This window comes from Triticum dicoccoides, chromosome 1A (assembly GCF_002162155.2).
Source record: "Triticum dicoccoides isolate Atlit2015 ecotype Zavitan chromosome 1A, WEW_v2.0, whole genome shotgun sequence".
NCBI classification, from domain to species: Eukaryota; Viridiplantae; Streptophyta; class Magnoliopsida; order Poales; family Poaceae; genus Triticum; species Triticum dicoccoides.
In genome coordinates, this window is record NC_041380.1 from 488,492,641 (window position 1) to 488,508,944 (window position 16,304).

The 16,304-nt window shown below is 47.8% G+C and overlaps 1 protein-coding gene across 1 annotated transcript; it reads left to right on the plus strand.

Annotated features, from left to right (window-relative positions):
* The first annotated feature begins 12,474 nt into the window (after positions 1-12,474).
* LOC119281620 (protein OCTOPUS-like) lies at positions 12,475-14,782 on the plus strand. The gene has a single exon (XM_037562105.1). The coding sequence runs from the start codon at positions 12,645-12,647 to the stop codon at positions 14,565-14,567; it is 1,923 nt and encodes a 640-aa protein (XP_037418002.1). The 5' UTR covers positions 12,475-12,644; the 3' UTR covers positions 14,568-14,782.
* Positions 14,783-16,304: the final 1,522 nt, after the last annotated feature.

Sequence of the window (16,304 nt, forward strand, 5' to 3'; positions counted from 1 at the left end):
AGGTAAGGTGCCGCTTTCAGATTTCAGAGGTAGATAGAAATGTACTGGTAGAAATGGAGATCTGAAGCTTAAAATTTCCATCGAACTTTGCTATGTGTGCTGCTCCTGTCAATGCCTTCGGTGGGTACATCCTTTCGAACGCGCAAGCGGTAAGTATGGATGCAACTATGTAGTAAGATCTCACTGACGAGATTCTCTGCAACTGCAAGCTTGTCTGAATCCCAGAAGAACGCCGGTCCTGAAATTCATACGCCGGAAAAGCTGCTGCTAGGGCTTGGTGATTTCTGATGAAATGTATGCGGTTCATACCGATATCTTGTTCGTGGCATCAGTGAAGGAGTGAAGTAACTTCAGATATTTCACGTGGTGCAGACCAAGGAGGGGGATGCCCAGATCGGTGATAATGATAATATACACACTTGATACTGCAAAGTCAAGGCGTTTCCGCGTTGATCCACCCGTTGGCTTTGTTCTCAACGGGCGAGTGAGATGATCGGTCCACGGAGAAGCTAATTTTCTAGAGTTCTAGGGCAGGGTGGCGCTGCGCACACAGGCTTGATCATGGGGAATAAAATGTAACGCGGCGTTTTGCACGCTGGCATTTTTTAAACATGTTTAGGCGTTGATAGCTACGCAAGAGTGCAAGCATCGTGATAATGTTACTAGTTGACAGTCCAGCTTAGCTTTAATAGTCATAATGCTACTACTAGTTGTAGTTACTTGCACAGCACCCACTAATTAGCTACTGCTAGCGCGCACTTGGCATCGTTGTATAGCACAATGGGATTGTATTGGTTTACAGGTTTCTTTTTTTTTTGCAAAAAACTTTTAATCTATTCATTAATTGTCAAGGTACTACAAAGAACACAAGAAGTAAAAATTACATCCAGGTCTGTAGACCACCAAACGACGACTACAAGCACTAGAGTGAGCCGAAGGCGCGCCGCCGTCATCGCCCCTCCCTCATCGGAGCCGGGCAAACATTATTGTAGTAGACAATCGGAAAATCATCGTGCTAAGACACCATAGGACCAACGCACCAGAACAGCAACCGCCGTTGATGAAGAGAATCCTAGACCGGTAAGATCAAACCTGCAGACACATACACGAACGAAGACCAGATCCAAGCGGATCCACCGAAGACAAACGCCGACCGGATCATGAGATCTGTCGGACATACACCTCCACACGCTCTCCAGCGATGCTAGAAACATCGTCGGGACGGCGGCTAGATGGGAAAGACCTTATTTCATCTTCAAAAAGTTGCCTCCGCCCCGTCTTCTTTATTTTTCACGGCTGATAAAATTGGGATAGATTTAGGATGTTTAGTTAGTATGATAGATCAAAATTTGGATATCATTGCTAAGATGAGACAATGCAGGAAAGATTTTTATTATCAACATATTTCCAAAAAAATCCACTGAGGATATTGAAAAAATGATCCCATTGATATTGGAGAGGCTGATCTTAGAGAACTATGTTCTGATGAAGATCATTCTGATGTTGAGAATAAGATGTATCATTTCTCTCATCTCAAAAATATCTTCACCAGTGGGAAGAAAAGCAGCTTTGGCTCACCAGGATTTTCCTATTGAAGTCGGTTGTTCATATTGGGGGGACAAGAGGTAGACATAAAAAGGAAAAATGATAGGGATGTTTTGGAATGTTAGGGGCATTAGTCCCGATGTTAAGAAAAGCTTTATTATAGAGACTATTTGTAATGGAAAAATGGATTTTGTGGGGATTCATGAAACTATTAAGTTTGATTTTTCAAAAACAGAACTACATAACCTTTGTGGAGGTAGAAACTTTGATTGGAAATGGTCCCAACCAAAGGGAGATCTGGTGGGATCTTAGTTGGTATTGATTGGACAGTTTTGATATTATCAACGTAGAAATTGGAGTGTACTTTGTTAGGATTTTGGTGTTTGATAAGAAGGCTAAATTTGAATGAAATTTAGTGGTGGTTTATGGTGATGCTCAAAATGCTGGTAAAGCTGCATATTTAGCAAAATTATCCAGGGTGTATCAAGATAATGCAACCATGCCCTGTGTGATTGGAGGGGATTTTAATATTATTAGAAAGAGTGATGAAAAAGTAAACCCACTAGTAATGACCACCGAAGCTTCATTTTTAATGCTATAGTCGAACATGTCGACCTGAGAGAATTACCATTGAATGGTAGGAATTTCACCTGGGCTAACAACTAGAGTGACCCTACATATCAAAAATTGGACAGAATTCTGATTTGTCCTGGCTAGGAAGAGCATTATCCTTTAAAAGAGAAATGCCTGGCCATACTCCCCTGATTCTAGATACTGAAAATAAAAATGATGCTACTCCTACATTTAGATATGAAAATTCCTGGATGCTCAAAGAAGGCTTTAGAGATTTTGTGACCAAAGTGTGGTCTGCCCAATTTGTGGGCAGCCACATTGAGAAATGGCAATAGAAATTGAGAATGTTCAGACAAAAAGCGAGGGGGTGAATACTTAACTCTGATGCATGGTATAGGAAACTAAAAAAAGAAATATTATCTAAATTAGATGACATTGACAAAAAGCTAAGCTTCTTGGACTATCTACTTATGATAGAAATGATCAAAAAGAGCCGAGGGCTCAACTTAATAGATTGTTGAAACAAGAAGAATTAAATTGGCTGCAGAGATATAAAGATAGGGATATTAAAGATGGGATAGCAACACAAAATACTATCATGCCAAGGTGAATGGGAGGAGAAGAAAGAACATAATTTTCTCCCAGATCCAAGAGGAAGGGGAGATAGAAGGGGTGATGAGCTTGTTAAATACATCACAAATTTCTGTAAAAACTTGTTTGGTCAACCTAAGTCTTCAACAGTGGATCTTAATATTTAGAATGCACCTGGGATTTCTGAGGAGCAGCCTGCCACATTAGTTGAACCCTTTAGTATGCAGGAATTACAAGATGTGGTGTTTGGTATGAAAACAAAAACAAAATTCCAGGCCCAGATGGACTACCTGTAGGCTTTTATCAAAAAAATTGGAGCTGGTGAAGTGGGATCTCAAGGGTCTATTAGATGATTTCCATTGCGGGACTCTTGACATTACAAGATTAAACTGTGGGATAATTACCCTAGTTCCTAAAGTTAAACATGCAAAACAAATCCAGAAATTCAGACCAATTTGTTTCCTCAATGTGACTTTTAAAATCATAACTAAAGTCCTAATGAACAGGCTCAACAAAGTAATAAAACATGTTATTTCTGCAAATCAAACTGTCTTTATCAAAGGGAGGTATATTATGGAGGGGTTGGTGGTACTACACAAAGCCCTTAACACAATACATCATAAAAAACAAAGTGGATTGCTTTTAAAAAGTGGACTTTGAAAAAACATATGATAAAATCAAGTGGTCTTTTGTGTATAAAATGATGAAATTAAAGAATTTTCCTGTCCAATGGCGTGACCTGGTGATGCACGCCATGGTTGGGGGCGTGTAGGGGTCAAAGTTAATGACATTATAGGACCCTATTTTAAAACTTGCAAAGGTCTCACACAAGGTGATTCCCTGTCTCCTTTTCTATTTGATATAGCTGCTGATGCCTTGTCTATTATCTTAGATAAAGCTAAACATGAGGGATTTGTTAAAGGAGTCTTATCTGAGTTTAGCATTTGTGGGGTCAACATGCTCCAATATGCTGATGATACTATTTTCCTTTTGCAAGATGATGAACAAAGTGCCAAAAACTGGAAATTCATTCTAACTGCATTTGAGCAGATGTCAGGGTTGACTATCAATTTTCATAAGAGTGAGATTTTCTTGTTTGGGGAGGCTATCAATAAGACTGAGATATATCAAGAAATTTTTACTTGTGAAGTTGGAAAATCCCTCTTAAATATCTAGATTGCCAGTTTCTAATATAAGACTGGGGAATAAGTTTTGGTCACCGAGAAAATTGAGAGAAGGTGTGCATGTTGGCAAGGTAGAATTTTAAATATGGCAAGTAGGGTGACTCTTGTCCAGGCCTGTCTGGCTAATATTCCTCTTTTCATGATGTCCTTTTATCCATTACCTGTTGGGGTGAGGAAAAAGGCTGATTTCTTTAGAGCTAGATTAGTTTGGCAAAAAATGAGGATAAGAAGAAATATCACCTGGTTGATTGGTAAACATGTTGCTTACCAAAAGAACAGGGAGGTTTGGGGATTCTTGACCTAGAAATTATGAATAAAACCCTATTAGCGAAATGGTTGTGGAAGCTAGCAACTGAAACTGGTATCTAGACTGAGATTTTACTCAATAAATATGTGAAAAATAGATGTCTCTCTGGCATAGAGAAAAAACCTAGGGATTCCTAGTTTTGGGGCAGCTTGATGGGGTTAAAAAATCTATTTTCAACTTGTTACGAAAAATTGGGGGCTGGGAGAAATACTAGATTTGGGAAGGATTGGTGGGTGGGGTCAAAATCCCTAAATGACTTATATCCTAGAATTTGTAATATTAGCTTTGATCACAACTTTTCTGTTGCTGAAGCCATCAGTAGGGGGTGGCATGGGTTCACCTTCAGGAGAAATTTGGTTGGTGAGACAGCTGAGATGTGGATTAGTTTAAAATCTAGGTGTGAGGAAGTGAGAATGTATGGAGGTAAAGATCAACCACTTTGGATACTTACTAAGGATAAATTTTTTCTATGAAATTTTTATATTCTTTCTTAATCAAAACTAAGATAGGTTTTCCGCACAAATTTCTGTGGAAAATCAAAGTTCCAGCCAAGACCAAGATGTTCTTTTGGTTGATTGCTCGAAAAAGCATTCTAACCAAAGATAATCTGATTTAAAAAGGTTGGCAAGGGGGGAAGGATTGTGTCTACTATGGACAAGATGAAAACATTGATCATTTGTTTTTTGATTGTTCTACTGCTAGATTGAGCGGTAGTTTAATTAAATGTGCTTTTGATCTTAGAACAATTCCCAAAAGTTTAAGTGAATGCTTAAATATTTGGATGAAAACCTTCAAAAAGCCTGAAAAAAGTCTAGTCTTGGTTGTGATTTCCGTGATATTCTGGTCAGTCTAGAAATGCAGAAATGATATTGTGTTTAGAGCAAAGAAGATTCATAATCCCATGCCGCAGCTTCCCGCCCAACCCCACCGCTGTCGCCGCTACCCCTCCGTCCACCATTCCCGGCCATGCCGTGCAGTGGAATCGAAAATACCACCCCCGTTGCAGGCTAGCCACACTTGTCACCGTCGAAGACCCACCATTGCCCGAGAGTTCAGCGTCGCAAGAAGCAAAGCGGTGATGCCTAGGCAAGAACCCTCATTGAGCCATCTCGGTCATCGATAGTGGTCGCCGCTCACTCCGCCGGCATCATCCTACCATCCTTGTTCAATTCGACCAACAAAAGGATAGCTAGTCAAGGCAGCGGACGATGCAACGACCATCGCGAAGAAGAAGGATGCGATAGTCGAGAAGCTACCACTCGACATCTTGTGGCGCGGATGACTACTATGCGGCATGTTGCATCCATGCCACCACCCGCTCCATCTTAATCGAGACGGATTCAAACGAGACCCGGAGCGAGGCCGACATGCTCTATGAAACGACCGCTAGGTAAGAAAAATATTTTGTTTCCTTATTATTTTTCAATTGCTCAAGAGATTGATTGTTGATGTGGTATTGATGGCTAGGTTCTTTATTTGTTTTGTAGTGATCAATTGAATGATGATGTGGATGAATTCTTGGATAACATGACACACTTGGCCTCAATAACATTTTCCATGTCAAAGTCCACAAAACAACTTCCAGTTCTTTAACAGGCATTCCGAAAACACCAACGCCTCCTTTGGTTTAGAGGAATCTTGTAGAAATTTCATAGGATAAGATTTATATAGGAAAATTTTATTTAGAGTCATTTGGTTTGTAGGAATAGAATCCTATTCCTATAAAGGATTTTTTCCTATCCTCCATATTTCATAGGAAAATAAACATTAGCTGAGACTCAATGGAAAAAAAATCCTATGATGCGAATCAAATGACATCTCCTTTCCTATTCCTACTTATAGGATTTGAGATACATGTCATCTTAGTTCCTATGACTTTTCTTTTGCTACAATTTTTCTATCCTATGAATCAAAGAAGGCCCAATTGTTCTTATAATATTTCTTGGGGTCATCACCAACTGGTTAAACAAAAATCTTAGGGACTTCACCTGTGCATTCTTATGAACAAATTAGTCCCTTAATTGTTTTGTCATTAATCATCCAAATCCCACTAGGGGCATTGGATGCGCTCACAAACTACGAGCAAGACATAATGTCAACTGACATGAGGAGTGCAAAGCGGTTGGACACGGTTGTCGGATTTTTCCCGTCAGATTTGTCGGCTTGCCAAATGCCTAGGTTGCAGAGGTTGTCTCCTTGAGTAGCCGGCGACTTAGACTGTTCAAAACATGAAGCATAGTAATGCACTACATCGGCCAACACGGTGTTGAGCCTATGAGGAAAATAGTATGGGGTCATCGGATGGCCACATGTGGGTTTTTGGCAGCACCGACGACTCCAGTTTACGGTTTCTGTTGTGTGTGAGAGTGAACGTGCACATAGAAGATGACGAGTAGCCTTGTTGCTTCTTCGCATCACATACGACATGCTTCTAAGAAGCCTAACAAGGGGTGTATGCTAGTGACTTCGGCTGAGGCATTGTCCTTTCTAGGCATTACCTGAAGGTGGTTTCTACTGGCGAGTCAGGACTTGGTATCGCGGGATACACCCTCAAGTAGGCTTTTGGCGGCGTTAACGACCTCCCACAATGGCTGGTACACGACTTCCGACGATGGCAAGTGTGCTTCGCTCGACACCTCGTTTACGTGGGCGCGTCTATGTCGGGGTTGTGCGAGTGTGTGGCTATCGGCCCTGTTTGGATCCTAAAGTTAGTGTTAGTTTGAGTTATTTTAGACTCAAATAGCTCAAAAGGATCCAAACAGGTTGGGCTAGTTTCAGTTAGTTGCCTCTAACCCATGTAAAAAAAGTATCCCGGTGGAGAGGTGCTAGTTGGGCTAGTTTTCCCGGGGCCCAAAAAAAGAATAACTAAAAAAATCGCCCTCCCATCCCTCCCTGCCCGCACCAGATCCCACCCTCGCTCCAGCACCCCCTCGCGCTAACCTTTCCTCTCGATCCCCATCGCGCCGCCGGCCCGTGCGCCGCGCCGCCGGCCCAAGCCGCGACCTCCTCCGGTCGCCGCTCGTCCTCCTCCGGTCGCCGCTCGTCCTCCTCCGGTCGCCGCTCGTCCTCCTCCGGTCGCCGCTCGTCCTCCCCCGTCCGAAGCTCGCGCCGCTCCCGGTCGTTTCCCTCTCTCTCTCTCTCGTGCGCGGAGGCGACGCATCTGTCAAGGATCGATCCAGCGAGAGGTGAGTCCGTCCGTTCCTTCTGTACTCGTGCTCTCCCTCCTCGTACGCGTCCGTCTGTGCATCAAGTCAGCAAGAGTAGTCCATAGCTAGATTAGTTAGCGTGAGCAACGGCGTGGCTGGATTCTTCTGTTTAGTTAGCTAGTTAGCTGCAGATGTTCAGCCCCCTCTCATTGCAGATGTTTGTGCAAATTTAGAGCATGAAGAAACAAAGAGCTGATCTATAAATAATTTGATATGCACTAGCTGTGATTTGAGCATTAAGAAACAAAGAGCTGTGATATGTAAATACTTATAAAGAGCTGATCTATAGATACTTATAAAGAGCTGCAAATGTTCAGGATCTATATTGAGAAACAACTCAATACTTATAAAGAGCTGATCTATGAATACTTATAAAGAGCTGCAGATGTTCAGGAACCTACACAAAATATTTTGGTACAATTTCATTTTTGTTATGCACTAGCTGTTATAAATAATCAAAGTTAGAAATGTATCTCATAAGTTAACATGGACAAGATTACTTATTCCGGAGAAGAGCACGACTGCATGTGCGGTGTTGAGTTCGGCTTGCTTGTAACACTTCCTGGATGCGCTACTGATTCTTCTCTTCTGGTACAGGTAGTATAGCTTGGAGCAGAGCACCAGCGATGGACGGAGACGGCTTCGATGTGTGGGGTTCGCAGCCGTCGGCAAGCGGCCCCGCTCCCCATGTCGGTCTTGACCTCAACTCGCAAGCGCCGGCGTCGGAGGGGTTCCCGGGGCTTGGGCTCTACGGAGCCTTCCTCCAGAGCAACGATGATGAGCTCCTCCCTGGGCGCGTCAGGGGCTCCGGGCTCCCTCCCTATCGCCCACCCTACGCCCGGCGACTGAACTTCGGCGGCTCCTCGTCGGCAGCAGCCGGTCGCGGAGGAAACGGTGGTGTGTTCCTCGACGGGTCGTCGTCGGGGGCAGGCGGCGGTGTTCGGCAGCGCGCCAACTCGGCCTCCGCGGCACCCAGCCGCCGTAACCAGCGCACCAGGACGGCGTTCAGTGGCGGCGACGTTCGGCAGCGAGCCAACTCGGCAGCCACGGCACCCAGCCGCCGGGCACCGAGGAGTGCGGTCCGTGGGCAAGCATCCGGCTCCGGCGGCCCCTTCGACAATGGTGATGAAGAATTGGAGGATGATCTGGAGGAGTTAGCGAGCTCCGGAGTTCCCCTGGTGAGCCAAAGCAATCGAGCCCAATGGAGTGATGCTAATAGTGCTTGCTTGTTAGAATTGTGCATTGAGCAACGTACAGCAGGAACATATAATGGTGTGGTGATGAGTGCTGAAGGGTACCAAGCTGTTATCGATGGCTTGTTTGCTAGAAGGGGGTTGGTGTATTCTCGTGTGCAGGTGAAGAACCAGATACTTGTACTCAAAAACACCCACTCTTTTTGGCGATACATGCAAGTGCACACAGGGTTGGGGAGGAAACCAGATGGAACCATTGATGCCGACTCTGAGTTCTGGATTACACACACAGAGGTACACTTTTACTGCCTATATCAATGTAGTATATCTTTAAATATGTTGGGTCGCTGCTGTGAAGATTTTTCATTGCATTGGCAAAGTATGTGGGTCTTATATGGGTCTTCTATGCTGCTGTGAAGATTTTTCATTGCATTGGCAAAGTATATGGGTCTTATATGGGTCTTCTATGCTGCTGTGAAGATTTTTCATTGCATTGGCAAAGTATATGGGTCTTATATGGGTCTTCTATGCACGTAGTTACGACTATATATGCTTTTATGTAAATAAAATGGACTGTTGATGAATCTGAGCTAGTCAAATAATTTAAGTCTGGAGCAGTAAATCTTGATGAATCTGAGCTAGTCAAATAATTTAAGTCTGGAGCGTATATACTACTTTTATCCATACATTTTTTATGTCCCAGGAAGAAACAAACAGCCAGAGAAGATAAAACAAAACTGATGCTTTCAACGACCACATACTAGTTCATCCATGTGCATGCACCGTCCATCCATGTGCCTTTTTCATCAGTATAAATCTTGATGAATCTCTCATATCTTAACTAGTTTTACTTTTTTCACTATCCTGCAGAAGAAACCATACCTAAGGAAGTTGCAGTGGGGTCCTCCAGCAAACGAGGAGTTGCTTGATCGACTATTCAGAGGTTACACCGTGGATGGAAGCACAACCTTTGTGCCTGGAGATGATTATGGTCAGAATCAAGGGCAAGATGCAGGGGCAGAAGAGGAAGAGAAGGAGTTTCAAGGAACACCTACAAGTACAAGCAAACAGGAAGAAGATCATATCCCCATGATTGAGGAAGAAGAATATGATGGAGGTAGCACAAGTGAGGATGAGATCATATCTATGTGCCGCAACAATTTGGTGCAGTCCGAGAATTTAATCTTGAAGTTGGTTCCTGTCTTGGGTATGTACTCTGATAACTACTTTGTGAAACTACCTAGGAGGGTCAGTGGATACTCTGGTTTGGATTGGGTGCAGGAGACACTAGCCCGAGATACCCAATGCTATAACATGTTTAGGGTTGAGAGACCTTTGTTTAACAGGCTACATAATACTTTGGTGCAATCATATGGCTTGAAGTCCACTACAAAAATGACATCTGTAGAGGCTCTAGCTATGTTTTTATGGATTGTTGGATCACCACAGTCAGTTAGACAGGCTGAGAACCGTTTTAGGAGGTCCATGGAGACAGTAAGTAGGACATTTAACAGAGTTTTGACATGCCTCCTCAGGTTAGCACATGACATAATTGTACCCAAGGACCCAACATTTTCAGAGGTGCACCCAAACTTAGAAAATCCAGCATTCTGGCCACACTTCAATGACTGCATAGGAGCTATAGATGGGACACATGTGAATATTGTGGTGGATAAGAGTAAGAGGATTCCATACTTGAACAGGCACAATGAAACCAGTCAGAATGTGCTTGCTGTTTGTGATTTCGACATGAGATTTACATTTGTGATGTCGGGATGGCCTGGTTCAACACATGACATGAGAGTTTTGAAAGATGCCAGAACTACTCATCATCAAAAATTTCCACATCCACCACCAGGTTTGCTACTTCAAATGTCTTGCAACTTTTTTTATCCAATTACACTTGTTCATCCAAGTCTCATTGTGTGTCTTTCACAATTTGCAGGGAAGTATTATGTGGTTGATGCGGGGTACCCAAACCGTCCGGGCTACCTTTCACCATACAGATGTACAAGGTACCATGTGCAACAATGGCAAAACGGCCCGCCGCCACAAGTTATGAAAGAAACCTTCAACCATGCACATGCCAAAGTTAGGAATGTCATTGAGCGGTCCTTTGGAGTGTTGAAGATGAAATTTAGGATTTTATTGAACATGCCAAAATTTCCAGAGGACAAGCAAACTAGAATTATTGTTGCTTGTATGGCTCTTGATAATTTCATTCGAGAGAGCAGAATTCCGGATAGGGAATTTGATGCGTGTGATGCGGATGAAAACTATAACCCAATGCCTAGTTCTTCTGCATCCGCATGGCCAGAAGACGAACCTCTTGTTGAAGATATCGACATGAATGCCTTCCGTGATGAGTTAGCTCATGCTTTGTTTCATGAAGTATAATTTTTTTTAAGCTTGATTGAGGACTTGTACGTTTAAGTGAGACGTCTCATTTGTATGGACAAAATAAAATCTTGAGTACTTATTCCTAAGTATTCATTGTTCATTATTCTTGTTCCTTAGTTTGTAAGCTTGCCTTCTCAGTCTTATATTAGTTTTTGTAATGTTTTTTTTGCTAGATTATTTTCAGTTTTTAGTCATCAGTACTCCTAAGTATCAGTTTTAGTTCTTTTCAACTATATGTTAAGTGATTAGTTATTTGGTCAGTGTTTGTTCAGTATCTTAAGTGTCTCATTTTAGTTCTCTTCAGCTATTTGTTTGGTGTTTGTTTATTTGCATGTGTGTCGCTCCTCCGTCCGCTGATTTTTTTTGCACAAGATAGTCGTCTCTCATGCAATGTGAATTATTCATTTTTGAGCGGAAGGAGGCCACACAAGAGCCGACCACAACAAATCCGGCTGAAAAGATGGCCAAATGATTGAGAAAGTGCATTTATTGTCAATCTAACCCTCTCATCCAAACACCACCAAAGTTAGAGTTAGTTCAGGGTTAGACACAAGTTAGAAACTAACTCTAACCTCTAACTAAAGTTAGAGTATCCAAACAGGGCCATCGTCGTGTGGTGATCTGGCTATGTAGTAGTGACTACTTTTATTGGAAGTGAGGTCATATCATAGTGTGACTTTTTTTATTGGAAGTGAGGCCCACAATGTAGAGTGACTTTAGTTTGATGGTTCTCTTCGAGTACATGGTATCGAGTTCTGAGCAACAAATTTAGGTCTAACCCTCATCAGTTGTACGTAGCAATGGCTGTGTTTTCCACATCATCTCTTTGTCGCTGGCATTTTTGGACTATAGTTGTATTTATCTTCAAAGTGAAAATGCACTGTAGCCATTATTGTTAGATCAGGATACGACATCATTCTCACGCCATTTTTCTCTCGAAGACATCGTTGCTGGAGAACCTCTCTCTCATTATGGGTTTCACATTGATGGTTGCTACTGCATGACGTAGATCGCTTTGACATGACTATCAGAGGTCATATAGTTTGTTTTTTTCACTTACTTATTTATTTGAGAATATTTTGAGCGTGTTCAATCTCCCTGCCTCGACCAGCCTTTAACATTGTGTTTATATAATACTTTCTCTGTCATAATTACCAGATATTCTAGTTTTGTTTTAATTCGGATGCATATGAATGTGTCTTACCGTGATTGTTCATTTATTTTAGTTCGTACATAATTCGTACTTGAAATATCTAAATTATCTTATAATTCCGAAACGGATGCAGTAGAAAACTTCGAACATCTACTGCTTGATCCCAGGAAATTAGGCAAAAAGCACATTCGAAAGATACAGAAAACTTGAACGAAGCAGAGAGGAGACGACGGCCGTCACGGCCCCCGTGATTTCCATTCACCTTTCACTTTCATCTCCGTGTCTATGTCCATTTTCATCCTTTTACCTCGCACTACGTTCTAAAACCAGAAGCAGCCCTCGAGCCCGTCCACTCACGCCCCCTCATCACACCAGCCTGCGCCACTCCACTTACTACTGGCACGGCGCGACGCCAGAGCAGAGCAGTGTACCACCGCGCCCGAGAGACGTGATGGCGCGCTGGCGCCGCGACGAGTGACGAAGCCGCCGCAGATGGAGCCGCCGCGGCCGCCGCCGCTCAAGTCCGTGTCGACGAGCTGCGACCTGCACCCGGAGGAGACCTTCACCGGCTTCTGCACCGCCTGCCTCCGCGAGCGCCTCGCCGGCCTCGAGGCCTCCGCCGCCGTCGCCGCCGCGCCGGGCCGCAAGTCCACCTCCGCCATCCGCTCCCTCTTCTCCAGGCCCTTCGCCGCGGCGCCGTCGGGCTCCGGCGCCGCCCCGCCGGACCTCCGCCGCTGCAAGTCCTTCTCGTGCGGCGGGCGCGGGGGCGACGCGCTCGCCGCGGACGAGCCGCAGCGCTGGTCGTGCGACGTGCGCGGGCGCAGCACGCTCTGGGCGCTGTTCCACCAGGACGACCGCGAGCGCGTCCGCGACGGCACGGCCTTCGGCGCGTTCCCCGCCTCCTCCTCTGCCGCGGCCGCGGCGCTCCCCGCCGAGTTCCACCAGTTGCCGCCGGCTCGACCGTGCGTCCCGGAGATCTTCTTGGAGGACGAGATCGTCATGGCAGAGAGCTCCGACGAGATAACTCCGGTGGTGGAGCCCGTCTTGGTCGTGGGCACCTCGGGAGAGATGGAGACCGAAGCTTATGGGACCGGGGAGGTCAAGGCCATGAAGGATCACATAGATCTCGAATCTTCGCTGCCCAAGAAGCCGCCGCCCATGGACCTGAAGGAGATCGCCGGGAGCTTCCGGCTCGCTGCCTCGGTCTTCAGTAAGAAGTGGCACAAGTGGCGGCGCAAGCAGAAGCTCAAGAAGGAGGAGGCAGCCGGCAGCAAGGCAACGGCCGCGGCAATGCCGCCGTCGGAGAAGCCATCCAAGCCCTCGTTCCTTCGGCGGAGCCGCCTTCGTGGGGAAGCAGGCTCGGAGTTCGCCGGAGGCCGTCGTTCGTGCGACACGGACCCAAGATTCTCCCTTGATGCTGGCCGCATGTCCGTCGACGATGTAGGCCTATCCTGGGACGGGCCCCGCGCGTCCTGGGACGGCTACCTCTTCGGCGCCGGCGCCGGCATTGGCCTTGGCCGAGCGCCTCCGCCGCTGTCCCGGCTCCCGCCCATCCTGTCCGCGCTGGAGGACTCACCTGCCGGCGTGGTGGAGCGCTCCGATGGCCAAATTCCTGTGGAAGATGACTCGCATCCAGAGCCCGACGGCGACGCCAACACCCCTGGCGGCTCGGCGCAGACGAGAGACTACTACATGGATACGTCGAGCAGGAGGCGCCGGAGCCTGGAGCGGTCAAGCTCCGTGCTGAGAAGGTCGTTCGAAGCGCCCGACCCAAAGCCAGCACCCGCAGCGGCCGCCATCACCAATGCCACGGCGCCGCCGCTGATCGGCAGCTCGGAGTTCTACCACTTCCACCATGCCGAAGACCTGCTGGACCAACGGTTCAGCTCCAACTCTCTCATCGAAGACTTCCCCGTGACCCTGGACGCTGCGTTCCCGGGCCCCGCCAAGAAGCCACGGCGTCTCGGCAAGGCGTGGAGCCTGTGGGGCTTCATACACCGCCGGGCCACGGGCCGGCGGAGCGACCCGTCCGACGCCGCGGACCGCGCGTTCTCGGAGCCGTGGCCGGAGCTGCGCGCCCGCGGGTACGGCAACGCCGGGATGCAGAGGTGCAACAGCAACGCCAGCGCGCGCAGCTCCTTCAGCAGCAACAGCGCCGGCCTGGGCAGCTCGCGGCGCTGCTTCGTGGACGGCCACGGCAGCGTGAAGCGGCGGCAGGAAGAGCAGTGCGTGCTGGAGCGGAACCGCAGCGCTCGGTACTCGCCGGGGCAGCACGCGGACAACGGCATGCTGCGGTTCTACCTGACCCCGCTGCGGAGCGCCAGCGGCCGGCGCGGCGCCACCGGGCTGCCGCCCAACGGCGGCCGGCACCTGCGGTCGCAGTCGTTCGCGAGGAGCATGCTCCGGCTGTACTGAGGCGTGGCATCTCGTTTCACCTGACCAGCAGTTCGGCGGCATTCGGGCTGAGTAGGAGTAGTTTCTTTGCAGCAGTGGTTAAGGCTTAGTGGTAGTATGATTAAGGTCTGATTAAGGGCAATGGTATAGTCATAAATCGTTTTATTACATGCTTGTGTAGGTTTGGATGGAATCATGGAATGGAACGAGGTTTATCTCATGTTATGACTTGTTTGTCTCGTGCTGTTCTTCTGCTATTGCTTCTGTCCGTCGTTGCCGTCCAGTGTTCACCTCGGATTTTTGGATGGATGGACAGAAGAACCTGTGGGAAGCTTTGGTGTTCATATGTTGTCACTTTGGTGTCAAAGTCTGGGACTGGGAGGGAGGGGGACCGTGTCTGTCGAATAGTAGCTTTGACATGAACGAGCAGCAGCACGTCGGCGTGACGTGGTGACGCCACGGGGGGAGAAGGTGCGTGCCGCGTTGGGCTCCGCGGCCCCGGTGCCAGCCCGCCACCTGACCGATCGACAGTTGCGGCGGCGGCGGCCGCCTCGTAAGCCGTTAAAGAGGGCGCGCACGCACTTTCCTTTGCCGGTCCCTAGGCGCGCTCTGGGGCTCGCCGTGCCGGCCCGGCCCGGGCCACCCACGCCGCCTGCCCCCGTATCGGCGGGCGGGCGCGCGCCCACGGCCACGAGCCGTGCCGCTGGCGCCCCGGCACGCCGTATTGTATTGCTGCTGCTGCCGCTGCTTCATTCATCGCGCCGCGCGCCATGCTGGCCACGCGCACGGGCCGCCGTTTATGCCGATGCTGGTCGGTTGGTTCGGACGCCGCGCACGCGCGCACGGGGCCGATCGGGGGCCGCGGGATTCTGATTTGGCCGACGCCGGCTCGACTTGTTTAGTCGTGATAATGATCAGCGCGGCGCCGGATCTGGATCGACTTGGGATCGCCCTGGGCGCGGGCGTGATCGCGGACATGTGCACGAGGAACCGCAAGGCCAAGGGGGTTGGTTCTTCAATGGGGTTTGCGCGCGGGTGTGGCACAGCTGCGCGGCGTGATGGCATTTTGCTGCTCCCCGACAAGCTCATGTTGTGTACTCCTACTACAGTATTGTTTGCACAAAATATGTTTACGAAATCAGCTTGGCGTGGTACTGGTAACTGTTGACACGCTGGTTAATTAGCATTTCTTCTCTCTTTTTTCTCGAGCGAGTGAAGTGAGCCGTCGGGCCACGTGATGTGGAGCTTGTCTCTCACGCCGGAATGAATGGGCGAGCACATCGAATGTACGTGAGCTGCCGAAGCAGCAGGCCAGGCCTGTACTGATCCAGCTGTTAAGTCGCGCATTCATGGCGCTGCCAGCCGCAGCCCGCAGTGAAGGCGAGCACGCGAAGCCAAGTAGTAGTGCTAGTGGTGGCATGATGATGACGCGAGCCTGCGGCGTCGCCCTTCTCTTCTCGCCAGCGTACCCCGCGCCGTCTGCTGCTCAGCAACGCCTCGCTGCTGCTTCCTTCCTTCCTTTGCAGCGTGTCGTCTGGTTTCGTTCTGGCCGTGCTGCTGCAGCAGCCAGCCGGCGTGTCTCATCTGATGTAGTAACATGTCATCGTGTCAGCTCAGCTCCTCCTCCTACTACTATTTCATGCCGGATGGAACCATCCATCCATCCTCGTAGACCATCAGGGATGCCACGTCTGTGCCTTGCGCTCCAAACACGCATCATGTGCTACAAGCGTACGCTGTATGTATAGGTCTCAAGGC

What these genes read in the sequence shown, in the direction of transcription:
- LOC119281620 (XM_037562105.1), top strand. Translation starts at nt 12,645, where the DNA reads ATGGAGCCGCCGCGGCCGCCGCCGCTCAAGTCCGTGTCGACGAGCTGC.